Raw genomic sequence first — 13,142 nt, 5'->3', positions numbered from 1 at the left:
TTTAAATCGAAAATTTTCAAGACAGTTAAAGGACTTGAGTATATTATTAAACATAGATTGAACTAAAGTATTGTGCTACTGAGGAAGAAAAAAACCCATGTTACATGCTCATGAATTGCTATGTTTGTGAACAGAGTGATGGCCAATTCATGTTGATGCAGCGTGCACAATGAGTACAATATAGAATAGTATTCTGATTCAACTCGTACACAACAGCCAAAACTATCTGTGTGTCGCTGTGTGTGAGGGGGATAGTGGCGGAGCAGTTAGCGTGCTGCGCTTTGAACCCGGTGACCTCAGTTCTATTCCCGCTCGTGGCCATCGCCAGTGACGATTATTCGAACCCGTCCTGGTCCTCCCCCTAGGTCGACTCAGCCTGAGTACTTGACAAAGGCAGCCAGGCGTGGTGCTGGCCACCCACCCGACTTTTGTGTCGCACACTGTCCTTCATAGGTGCTGGCTAGCAGCACTTAGTCCAGGCTATACGAGGGATCTTTGTCTTGTGTGTGTGTGTGTGCATTGACGTGGGCTAGTGAAAGAGCATTCTCTTGAATACAGCAGTAAAAAAAGAGAATTCGACATTGTCTGTGTGAGTCCTATACCATAATCCTATGGACCAGCCCCTTTCAACCTGAGCAAAATAACAACGTAAAAAAAGCATCACCATCTACATTGATTTTGTGCAGAGGCATTCACGTAAGACATTTTAATTTACATAGCTCTACGCTGCATTTAAAGGTTCACGGACCGATCGTCCGAATGCGTCCGTTGCGTTGTGTTCACGGCGTGTGTCCGATCTGCTCTGCTCTGCAGCCTGCCCTCTCGGCTACTACAAGGAAGCGGCGGGGGATGAGCGCTGCTCCCTGTGCCCTGCGCACAGCTACTCGACACGGGAGACACCGGCACGCTGCTTCTGCGAGGCCGGCTATTACAAGGCCGAGAGCGACGCCGTCAACATGGCTTGCACACGTGAGAAAATACCACCGCGACCAGCGCCGACCATGCCAGCAAAGGCAAAGATGCCCCGTGTAGCCTGAACGGACTATCGGGTCAAGTGCTATTCGAAAGTGCCTGTGAGGGCCGGGTATGGCACACGAGGGGTGGGTGGCCAACACCACACCCGACCACCTTTGTCTCCCTAGTACCGATGTTTACACAGCGTGTCAGGTACTTATTTGAGGCTGAGTCAACCTAGGGGAGGCCCACGACCGGTTCAGATTGTCGTCACTGTTGTTGGAGATGAGTGGTAATCGAACTCGGGTTGCCGGTTTCGTAGCGCAGCGTGCGTTACTGCTCCCCACACTGATGCCAGCACCACCATCATCATAAACTTTATATCACTTATCCATTACCACCATCACCCGTTCGCCACCACTACTTCCAAAACAATCATCGTCATGTGCCGAGATGGAAAACATCATGTTTCAGCCATTAATTTATGTTTTTGCTCTTAATGGCACATCGTGTGCATAAATTGAAGAATCAAAGTCTGAAAAGACCATAATTTATCATAATTGCTCTTGACAGCATATGTTCAACAGATCACAGGCCCACAAATATAGCAGCGACTTTGGTACGATATTTATTCTCGTTTTGTTAAACAATTTGGAGACAACTCATTGTTAACATCTCGCAAAAATTGTCGATCAAAATCCGCTATCCATTTGAAATCAGTGTTCATCTATGTAGCTTCTCTGACAGCCACAGACGAATGCACATTGCTTAGCCTCTTTCACATCTGCCGCTTCTGTTCATATTTACTTTGCGCCACCACTTGCCTTTTAACATGCCGCTTCATCAAACTGTTCACAAGCCTGGAAAAGATACTTACTCCGTCTCACACATATCAGAGAGTTTTAAATTACCCTGGAGGAGAAATATACATAGAGGCAATGTCTCGGGACGTGTGCTCTTAATCAGGATTGATGAAGGTATGTTGTACCAACAGTGCTTATATTTCTTTTTTATCTTGTCTTTCAAATGGTCCTTGGGTACCGTGCTGCATGCAGACTCAAAAGTCCATACGTATTTTGAAAAACAAAAAATCTCAGTGACAAAAAAACGCAAACAGCAAGCGTCCATTATTTATATTTGCAAAACGGAAATGAGTTTGTGCGTTCATTAAAATTGACATAAAAGGCAACATTTTGTTGTTGTCGCCTCGAGGCACTTCTGCTCCTCTGAGCGAGTTCACAAACAGCAGCCACGAAATTAAAAAAAACCGTCCAAAACACCAAAACACCAACTCCCGCTTCTCCCCTCCTCCGGCTCCTCTCGCCAAAGTCACCGTATTTTCCGGAAGGCGCACGCACGCACACACACACGCGCACACACAAACGCGCACACACACACACACGCTCTACAGCCGGCACTAGACCACAACACAACGGAGCACTTCGCGGCCTAACACGTGCCAATTAACGCCTCGGGATTGACAAAGTTCTCACAAACTCCGCAAGCACTCAGCCTCCGTGATTAATGCGCAATCGGCCCTTCCTTCGCCCTTCCAACGTCCCTTACGTCAGCCCCGGTTGGCTTTTGTGGCCGGCCGGCGTTGGGGGATGGGAGGATGAACATGGGCGCTGTGATTAACCGAGCGAATTTCTGGGCGGCTGGTGGCTGGTGGCTCTCGGGCCCCACGTGCTAATCTACGCACTGCGCCAATTGTTCATTCACGGTCCAGAGGATCCATTTGCTTGGGAACCCTGCTGAGTTCATCAGTCCTCATCCAGCAGCCTTCTCTTTCGCTGCTACAGTTCCACTGCCCCGGTGGGTACAACAACGCGGGGACCTTTCAGGGGAAATATTCTCGCACAGAAAGCAGGCCGTGTGGGGAGGGGGTGAATGAGAGTGTCTCCAATGCATGCGTGGAATTTTTTCTTTGATTTAGTAGCCGATAAGGATGACTGCATCAATTGAACAACTTTTTCAAGACAGAAGTGTACGATTTAAGCAAAAGGCACAAAACCTCGATTGGTTAAAGTGTACAGCTGCAACTTGTTAGACTATTTTACAATTCATTTGTTCGACCGTTTAATGATGGGGCTTTATGTGCCATGTGGCACATAGGGAACGCTGGAAAGGATTTCGATTTCTACTCGAAAAAAGACATGTTAAAAAATTTACTATTTTTCAAAGAGTGCTTACCATGTCATAAGAAGAGACTATCCTATTAAATATGCACTGTCACCAATCCAATTCCTTTTTTGGAGACATTTTAATTCCAGTGGCATCACTTTGCGTGCAAGCTGTGGCGAGCTAAACCCGAGCTCAGCATGAATTTCACTGAAACATCTCGCCTACGTTGGCCGAGGCTATAAAAAGCCCCATAAAGCCACAGTCCCGGTCTGCCATTTGTCCAGGTCTCAGGGACAGCCCTTCCGAATCATTCATGACACGGAGCAATTAAAGCAACCGATGCGTTGGCCAGTGGTTGTAAAGCCGACAATAAGGCGACAGGAAGAAAGCTCCATGGGGGAAGAAAGTGCCAACGAACAGGGAGCGCTGGAGTTTGGGGTGGAAGTTGGGGGAAGGCTGTTTGCAAGTTTTTTGGGTGCGCTGTGTAAAGGCTTAATGCGGGACAAGTGTTCCAGCGAGCCATAAACATGCTTGACTGCACAATCTGTTAAACTGAACAAGGTTGCACGAGCGCCTGCAGTTACGGCTTGTAAAATAAACAAATTTAAAACTTTGCATACAACAGGCCAACCCGTGCTGATTGCCACCGTCACAGTGGAAAGAAAAGTTTTATTGCTGCTGTCAAGGTCTTTTGTTTTTTTATGCTGGTAATTTGTTACTATGCTGGAACCACTACAGGCTCATACACAAAGACAAAGGCACACGTATACTAGACACATGTAGAGGACATTAGCCAGATGCTGGATATTGCCTTGCGGCAATTTTACTCAGTGTTCCATGGGCCGAACATTCAAACATCCAGGATAACATCCTTGCCTCACAGTATTTCAACCACCAAGTAATCGTCTCGGTTACATATTCTGTATACATACAACAATCCTGCATATGCAGGTGGTTGTCCTACAAATTATTTTCCAGTGTCAGGGTAATTAACCAACCTCTTTTAGGAACTAAGTTTTTTTTGTTTGCAGTGTCCGATCATTGAGATGCAGTGCTCTTTCCAATAACAATTGGCAACCCAGCAGCATTTGTTTAATGAGCCTGACTCTTCTGATGAGACCCAGAATGTGGAAACCAGCCCAGACTTTGCTTAAGCAAGGGAAGTCTGGGCTGGTTTCCACATTCTGCTGGGGAAATATTTGTTTGGAAAGCTGCTTTGCCGATCGACTAAACATTGATTATATTTACATGCAGAGACGGAGAACGGAGGTAGTCAGATAATAACTACCTCACCTGGTATGCAGGAGGTCGTGGGTTCGATCCTGACCCTGACTCTTGCATATTTGGAGTTTGCATGTCTCTCTCCCCGTGGTCGCATGGATTTTTCTTGGGGTCCTCCACTTCTTCCCTCCACATTTAGAAACATGCATTTAGAAAATTTGGCTGTGATAAAAGTCCACATGATAAGCCACCTCATTGAGCTATCATTTGGGGCCAGGTCGCTTCTGAAAAATAGCTACATAGTTCAGTGGGCCTTTCCTGGTAAAATATATATACTTTTATATCGTTCATATGTTCATGACACCTTCGATTATTCAGCACGCTACCAGCAGGGCACATTGTGGCCACCATGCTCGGCACACTTGGCATCTCACAGGAGGTCAGAAAATCCAAAGGCGTCATTCGCTAACCACGTGGCATCCTCCAGGCCCCCCATCGGCGGTGCGCAACGTGATCTCGAGCGTGAACGAGACGTCGGTGATCCTGGAGTGGAGCCCTCCCCAGGACAGCGGGGGCCGCGGCGACGTGAGCTACCGCCTCGTGTGCCAGACGTGCGGCGGGGGCAGGGAAGCCGCCGTGGCGGCCGCGACAGCGGCGACGACGACAGGGGCGGCTGCGTCTCCGCCGTGCGCTCCGTGCGGGGACAGCGTGCGCTTCCTGCCGCGGCGCGAGGGCCTCGCGGTGCCCGGCGTCACCATCGCGCACCTGCTGGCGCACACCAACTACACCTTCCGCATCGAGGCGCTCAACGGGGTCTCGCGGCTCAGCCCCGCGCCGCCCAAGGTCGTGTCCGTGTCGCTCACCACCAACCAGGCCGGTGAGGATCACCGCGTCCGTGCCGTGATAGATGTACGACGCCGTGCATATGCCACTGGTATTCTTTGCTCGGTGTCACAATGTGATAGGCTATATACATATATGGTGGCCAAACAGGCTGCCGAGGATTACCGTTCAATTCGACCCTGTAGGTTTTCGTGATTGTACTGTACAGCTCTCCAATGTGTCCGGCTTGATGTCCGATGTTTCGCTCCGTGCTCCAAGAGCTGGGAGCTTGTTAAAGAACTGAATATTGAAATTCGATGTCTGCCACTCAATAGATGGGATTTATATTTCCGTGTGATTTTGCCGTTGATTGTGCCTCCAAATGCAGGCAATGCAAAATAAAATGCGGGGTCCATTCTACTTTGGAATATTTCAGCTTTGAGGACAAAGGAGGAGTATCCTGAAAAAAATGTGATAACCCAAGAAGCTCAGTGTCCAGAAAACATGATTTTTTTTAGCAGACTACTAAAGAGGATGAATGACAGTGAATGATTTAATTCATTGTGACCTCATCTGTGGAAAGATGACATAGGTAAACGCTATCAAAGACAACTGTGAATTGGTTTATACATAATCAGTGTGGGTTATATTAAAATTCTAAACGTGGGATGTACATTTTTGTACAGGACATCCTTGACATATACAGCAAGGACGTCCTGGACAAAAATGGTTTGCAAGTGTCTGGCATTCTCTATTGAGTGACAAGGAGCGTTGTGTGGTGTTGGTTAAGAGAGGTCTGATGTATCATCTTTCTGAAGTAATTCCTTGATGACATTTCACCATCTTCCACTAATTATGGAATGATACTTCTTATTACTATCATGTAAATCTGGTAGCAAAGTTGGGACCTTTGTTAAGTGTGATTTAATATAAATCAAAAACAATTTAAAACACTGAGATACAAATACATGTATGTACCTCTTTAATATACCAATTAACTTAATTATATATTTATAAAGTGCTTCTGTATTAAGCCATGTTTATCATATTCCAAATGTAAATTTATAGTTAATGCATTTCAAGTGTCTGTTTAAGTGTAAGAGGACACATTATTTCATTATTTTGTACTGTTGCATGGTTACATTTTATATTTCTTTTGTTGTGTATCATTTTATACCAATTTCCTTTGCAATGTTCTCTCTGGTTAACATGATGTTAGTTAAAGAAAAAAATTGTGATTAAAAAATACACCCACATCCTTGCAGCAATATTCATTACGTCTAAATGCGCACACATATACACACACACTCGTGAGAAGGCCAGGCAGCACGAGGTCTTGGTAAATGTTTGTAAATTACAAAATAAAACCGTGGGCAGTTTTGGCCCATGGCACTTTTAGACAATACCCTACATTAGGGAGCCACCACGGGGTCTATACCATTAATTTTACAACATGGAGTGTATATCGGTAATGTGCTGCGGAAATTGCTAGGCAGCTATATAAACTTGAACCGGCGATCCCAGGCAGACTTGCGTATGTTTGTAAATGGGCTGAATGAGCTGTGATTGTGAGCACAGGTAGTCACCCATGAATTTGAATCAGCCTCAATTCAGAAAACATAATAAATGCTTATTCTCTTTGCTATAAAAGCGTCACATATGATAGCACATGCATGAGACCCACAATATTTTGTTTACTCTTTCAGCTTGCGTATATCATAAGCAGGGCAACATGCCGCCATACTGCCGTATTTATATATATATGTATATAACGCGAATTGTTTTCCAGCACCTTCTGAGATCCTGGTGATTCAGAAAGAAGGGGAGACACGGGACAGCCTCACGCTGTCGTGGAGTGAACCCCAGCAGCCAAATGGAATCATTTTGGAATACGAACTCAGCTGCTGCCACAAGGTCAGTACTTAATGGAGAAGTGAGACAGGGTCGTACATTGCCATGTTTATTTTCCTTTTTCTGGCTGGCATCGGTCTCAAATAATTAATTTTGAGAGTGCTGAAAATCACGCTACGTGATGGATAATCAAAGAGTGTTGTGTATAAAATATTTGTTAATATGGATTTGGGTTCTATTATTTGATCCAGTATGTCTGCAATTCTAATTGTATACTAAGCAGCAATATAATTAAAATCGAATTGATATTGTTAACAAAGTATTAAACCAGACATTTAAAATAAGAACGTATATATCTGAAACCTCACATGCATTTTTAAACACTCTGCACAACTGCACAGATTTTGAATTTGCACCAGAGCCCATGGGATACATTTTAAACGCGAATTTGGAATCTTTTCGAAGAGTTTCCACATTACCGCAAAAATTGGAGTGCGACTCATCCCAGGGGATTTTCTGACAACAATTCTGAGCGAGCTGCCACATCAGTTGAGCAAATCGGCCGCAGTAATTGCAAACGCAAATGGGGTGTGGAGAGCAGGCATCTTCTGGCCCAAACTGGAGTCCCACAATGCACAGATGCCTCTCGTCTTAGTTTTAGTCCAAATGGCAATGCCCGCTTGCTGATATTTCACAGTGTGTCAGCTTCTGGTCGGAATTTAAAAAAAAAATTATGATGTGATTGTGAAATACAAGTAAAAAATGTTTCATATTGCTCATTACCATTGGCATGTGCCCATTTCATTGTTTTTATGTGTTGGTCATATGAAGTTAATGCATGATTTAAATGACGACGTTATCAAATGATCACGGCCCTTACTGTGTAATTTTAATCAATCTGACCATCTGGCATGAAGCATTTTTTAAGAAGTAGCATACCGCGAACTAACTGGCTTGACAGGTCATCAAACCCACAGTAGTGTGGGAGGGCATTAATGCTAATGAAAACATTGTTTTTTGTTTGTACTTATTTGGGAATATAGAGACAGATGCTCTTAGTGAACAGTTGCTTCAGGGCACTACTACTCGCACACAAGTCGATGGGCAGAAATGTACAATACCAGGCTGCCACGATGCAAAGTTCATTGCCAAAATAATGTTTGTCCCTCATTGTAACTGTGATACCTGCACGGGTAGACATCTTGCGAAGGGTAGCACTGGCTGTACACAAGTTGACACATCAGGCATAATTTGCTTGGTTTTTAAACCGCCATAACACAGTTCGAGAAATTACCGTATAATGCGTCTCACATTTACCGACAGTCGCAATTCCATGCAAGCCCTCAAATACGAGACACACCATTCGGCCAGGGAACTAACCTTTACCTCAGTTTGTCTGCATATAACAACTATCGTGGTGGGGGGGGGGGGGGGTGTGGGTTTGAGGGGGTGGGGGGGCGGCGAGGAGAAGTAGGGCGGAATGTATAGGGTTAAGAGGGTTTGTCAGAGATGTTATATGATCGCGTGCACATTTTAAATTCCAATTGGAGCCCAGCAGGTTACTGCTGTGAAGACTTGTTTCAATTTCACATGGCAGTGGCCCTCAAACCCACGGTCCTTAGGGACGTCCACGGAAGAGGAGTCCCCCGCATGGGCCAATGTTCCAGAGCGTGTACAATATTAGTGGCGTTTGTCGCACCATATTTGCAACCATGGAGGGTCTGCAAAGGGGAGGTCCTCAAGGAAGCATCACTGTCATTTACGATTCGGCACAATTTCGGCGATAATTTATGAGCAGACCTACACCTCACAATTCTCAATTGTCATTGTAATGCCATTGGACTGGTTGTAAAATAAATCACGTAACTGGTTTCATTTCTAGCAAGTTGTTCCAGTAATTTTAAAAGTTTGTTTATATATATACGTGCAAAATTAAATGTGCTTTATGTATTTTATACTTGGCATAGTTGCATTATGTATTGTTTAAATAATGTCGGTAATAATTCACGTGTAGAAATCCACGAGCAAATTGTCACGTCAATCTCCACAAAGCGCACGATGCACAGACCGGCAAACACAGAACTTCAATTCAATACCGGGATAACGTCTCATTCATGTGCGAACGCACAAATGGGTTGCACGCACACACACACACACGACCAGAATGCCGACCACGCGGCGATGTCCACACAACGAATAAACACAGACCCGAGAGGCGCCAGGCCGGCTGTCACGTTGCCACTGCACAGGGAGTTGCAAGCGCAACAGACCGCTTCGGCGCAAGCTGTGGCGTGGACCCGAGCCCCGCGATCTGACGTTGCGCATCACTGCGATTCAGGACTCGAAGGAGCAGAACTGCACGCTGGTGAAGGCCAGCTCTCGTGGTGCAACCATGTCAGGGCTGCGGGCGGGCGCTGTCTACACGTTCCGCGTGCGCGCGCGCACAGCCGCAGGCTTCGGAGCCTACAGCGCCCGGGTTTTCTACTCCACCAGCCAAGGTGCCTCTTTCTCACGGAATGTGATCTTTTGATTTAAAGCTTTCGTGACTGCAGGGATTCATCTTCTTGGTTCTTTCGGTAAAGTCACGTAGAAGGGAAATAATAAAATAAAATAAACAAACGTCGTGAGAATTATTTTATAATGTTTGATTTTTTATAATTTTATTATTTCCCTTCTACGTGACTTTACCGAAAGAACCAAGGATAAGAATATGATCTGCTTGTCTGCCTGATGGGACTGTGTGCCTGTCTGTCTGTCTGTCTCCCTGTCTCCAGGTCCCTCTTCACCTCTAGTCACCTTCTTTCCCATACTGTCTCTGTGCGTGTCTTTTTTTTATACCAAGTCTGTCCATCTCAGTATCTATTTATTGCTCTTCATCTCTCGTCTTTCTTTCCTTTCTTCTCTGTGTTTTTAGTGAGTTTGTGTATTTTTGTTTATTCCCTAAGATTATTTGCAAACTAACCCTCATGTACGAATTATTAACAGGAAAGGCAAACTCTTTTGGAGGTTTAATATAATTTTTGTAGTCAAAACAGCCCCTCCAAATTTGTATTTTTAATGCAAAGAATTGTATGGCAGTTATCCATCACAGTGGACATGATGCATCAAGGGCTGAACATTACTGTGTGCGTTCATGCAGCACGTGGAGCAGTGGTGTAATTATAACGCACCTGGCTATCATCCTGGTGGCTGGGTTTTATTGCTGGCCATACACATCAGAGGCAGTGGGCAAAAAGAATGCACGGTTGACCTCACCTTGGTGAACTAAAGCCTGAAATTTGTATGGTATTTTGAAGATCCGAAGTGCGGTGGCTGGGTATTTGCGGTGCTGGCTAAATCACTTCCTGATGTGGCACTTTGACCTTAATGGGCGCTCGCTAACAACGCTTGCCTTGACAGCCTGCGGCCTATAGTTCAATCAAATTTGTCACAGTGGAAAACACAGTTCGTAGTTTGAGGGTGGTGGATGACCTGAGAACAACAGCCTCTAGGTCAAGTCTAAAAAAAATGGTGTTTGAGAATTGTGTATTTGGAATGAGCAGGCGTTCTAAAGTGGCTTTAAATATCCACCAACAAATTCACCTCTCTCTCCCACACCTCAAAAATACAAAAGTGCAGTGGAATAAAAATAATAATGAATGAAAGTGCTACATAAAAATGGAAGAATTTTAATTTTGCTAGTTTTAAAATGGGTTTAAGCTTTCCTCTTTCTTGTAGACATTGATCACATGTCGCTGATCTCATTTAAGATAAATCTCTCGACTTTCAAAAGGAGTTGCTAACCTTTCTCCCGCCGCGTGTCTCCTGCAGCGAGCCCCCTGACAGGAGAAATGAAGGAGATCACCATCTTGGGGGCTTGTGTCTCCATGGTGATTTTGCTGCTCATATTCTTCATCGCCTGTTTCATCAGCGGAGGGTATGTGCCACATACCCACCGCCCAAACACCCCTTTACTTCATCCCCTTATCTCTCCAGCACTTTCCCCCATCTCTCTGTGTGTGTCTATGTGTGTATGTGGGGAGCGGCAGTTTAGTGGTTAGCGCGCTCCGCTGCGAACCTGGCGAACCGGGTTCGATTCGCGTTCACGGCCAACGCCGGTGACGATTATCTGAACCTGTCCTGGGCCTCCCCTAGGTCGACTCAGCCTCAAATGAGTACCTGGTGTGGTGTGTAAACATCGTCACTAGGGATACAAAGTCGGCCGGGCGTGGTGTTGGCCACCCAGCCTCTCGTGTGCCGTGCTGGCCTTTATAGGTGCTCGCTAACAGCACTTGCCCCAGCAGTCTCTTAAGGCTACACCGGGGATCTTTTTTTAATCTTTGTAATTTAGCCATAAATGAATAGTTGCCAAGGTGTGCGAATATCAGCACTGGGGAGGTAAAGGCAGCAGAGTGTATGCCATTCTGGCTTTGATATGTGCTCACTAACAGCACTTAGTCATGTGGTGGTGTGTAACGCTAAACAGCAGACCTTTGTCTTTGTGTGTGTGCGTGAGAAAACTAGCCGCACCACTCGATGCTCTTGAAACAGTCTCGGACAGAGCTTGTTTGTTGCGGTTTTGTGGAACGTTCGCGAACGCTGCTTTCCGTGCGAAGCACATCGCGTAAAAAAAAAACACATAACCCACTGCATCATCGCGAGCTTAAACGTTGCTCCTCGAGCATTACTTATCTTTGCAAGGACTCGCAGAGGACCGCCATCGAAAGCGCTGCACCATCGGTCACAAACTCGGCAGACGCATCCTCGCCGCGCGTCAACTCTGTGGGAACTGTGGAGGCAATTTTGTGCCAGACAAATGAGGCCGCGGCTTTCACAATAGTGGGGCACTTCCATGCTTGTGTAAACAAGCAGTGAATGGCCCACTGCAGGCGAGGAGCTACATCTCTATTTGCTTATCTATTTATTCACTTGTTTGCGAAGTAACACATGTGGGAGATCTTTCTTTTTCTTCCTGGGGATATGTTCCCAAGGAAATGTAGTGGAGTTTAAACAAGAGCAAGATTATCCGGGCTTCCTTTCTAATCACACAGTGTGTGTGTGTGTAACCCAAAAAAGGCTCGCATATTTCAAACAGCACATTTACCACAAAGAGACAGGTTCATAATAACGGTGGTGTGTTTACTGAAACGTGGATTTATTTTACATTTATATTTCATGTTAGCACGGTATTATATTCGTAGGATTGTTATATTTTCATGGTCCTTGTTTAAGAAGCCCAAACTTCTGAAGTTAGGGGAAGTCTTATTTTCATCAACTTTGTGACAAGGCATTAACTAGAAAAACGAATGCCCTAAAACATAAAGCGCTGCCCGAACATGATAGATTATATTAACAGCTGGATATTCATGTGAGACGTCTGAACCGATAGTGGCATTATTAATGTTCCTTGTATCAGTTGAAAAAAAAATGTGCCCCCGACCCCCTTCCTTCCATACAAACTAAATTGGCAATAATTTTCATCATGTCATCTCCAAAGATAAGAGCTACAGAGAACCGCAATGCAGTAAAACGTCCTGCAATTTACATTGCTGCTTGACTGGGATTAAACTGCGCTTTTAATATTATTATTTACTGCAAGTATCAGCCAAGAAGACATTTAGTGCCAATTCATAGTCAACCTTTAGCATTAAAGGCTTACGAATTGCAAAATCCATTGGATTGTCGTCTGCGAGAGTCCATAGGATTGAGAGTGTGAGCGCAAAAGGTTAAGATAGCTATTAAGCCATGCCATGCCTGCTTCATGCTTTTTCTGCATGCTTGCAGTACGACCCTGCTTCCGCAGCTACTGCATTGTAGCTGCTACCATTACGATGAAAGGAACTCGCTCCAAGCTGGGGTTTCCTGCCAGCATGGGAAAGCGGAAATAAATGAAATAAGCGAGTGATGAATTATTTAATTGCTGGGGTGGTGACATGACCGAGCGAAAGCCCATTCGCCGCTTGTTGTGCAGAGGTTCACGGTTCGAGCCCAGAGGCGCGGACCTGGACGTTAAACACCCCGTGATGTTATTCGATATCGAGCAGGCTGTTGTGTGCCCAAGGATTGTTCCAAAATACGGCAAATCCGCAAGATTACCTGCAAATTAGTCCATTGGGAAACGCATAGCAACAGCAACCCCATCTAGTGCGAACCTTGGAATGACTCACCTGGAAAAGAGTCTTGAGACTCAA

General features: G+C 45.4%; 1 protein-coding gene across 2 annotated transcripts in view; it reads left to right on the top strand.

Moving 5' to 3' along the window:
* Positions 1–13,142, top strand: part of LOC133349486 (ephrin type-A receptor 4-like) — a 62,215-nt gene that overhangs the window by 24,831 nt on the left and 24,242 nt on the right. For both annotated transcript variants that reach the window (XM_061562980.1, XM_061562982.1), the window contains exons 4-8: positions 814–969; positions 4,787–5,176; positions 6,911–7,035; positions 9,311–9,470; positions 10,783–10,888. In XM_061562980.1, the coding sequence (XP_061418964.1) occupies positions 814–969; positions 4,787–5,176; positions 6,911–7,035; positions 9,311–9,470; positions 10,783–10,888 (937 nt within the window). The remainder of the gene's footprint in view (positions 1–813; positions 970–4,786; positions 5,177–6,910; positions 7,036–9,310; positions 9,471–10,782; positions 10,889–13,142) is intronic.

Source organism: Lethenteron reissneri, chromosome 30 (genome assembly GCF_015708825.2).
Source record: "Lethenteron reissneri isolate LAM-NWPU_2019-01 chromosome 30, ASM1570882v1, whole genome shotgun sequence".
In the NCBI taxonomy this organism is placed as follows: domain Eukaryota; kingdom Metazoa; phylum Chordata; class Hyperoartia; order Petromyzontiformes; family Petromyzontidae; genus Lethenteron; species Lethenteron reissneri.
Note: the sequence above shows the minus strand (reverse complement) of the source record. Positions and strands in the feature narration are given on the sequence as shown.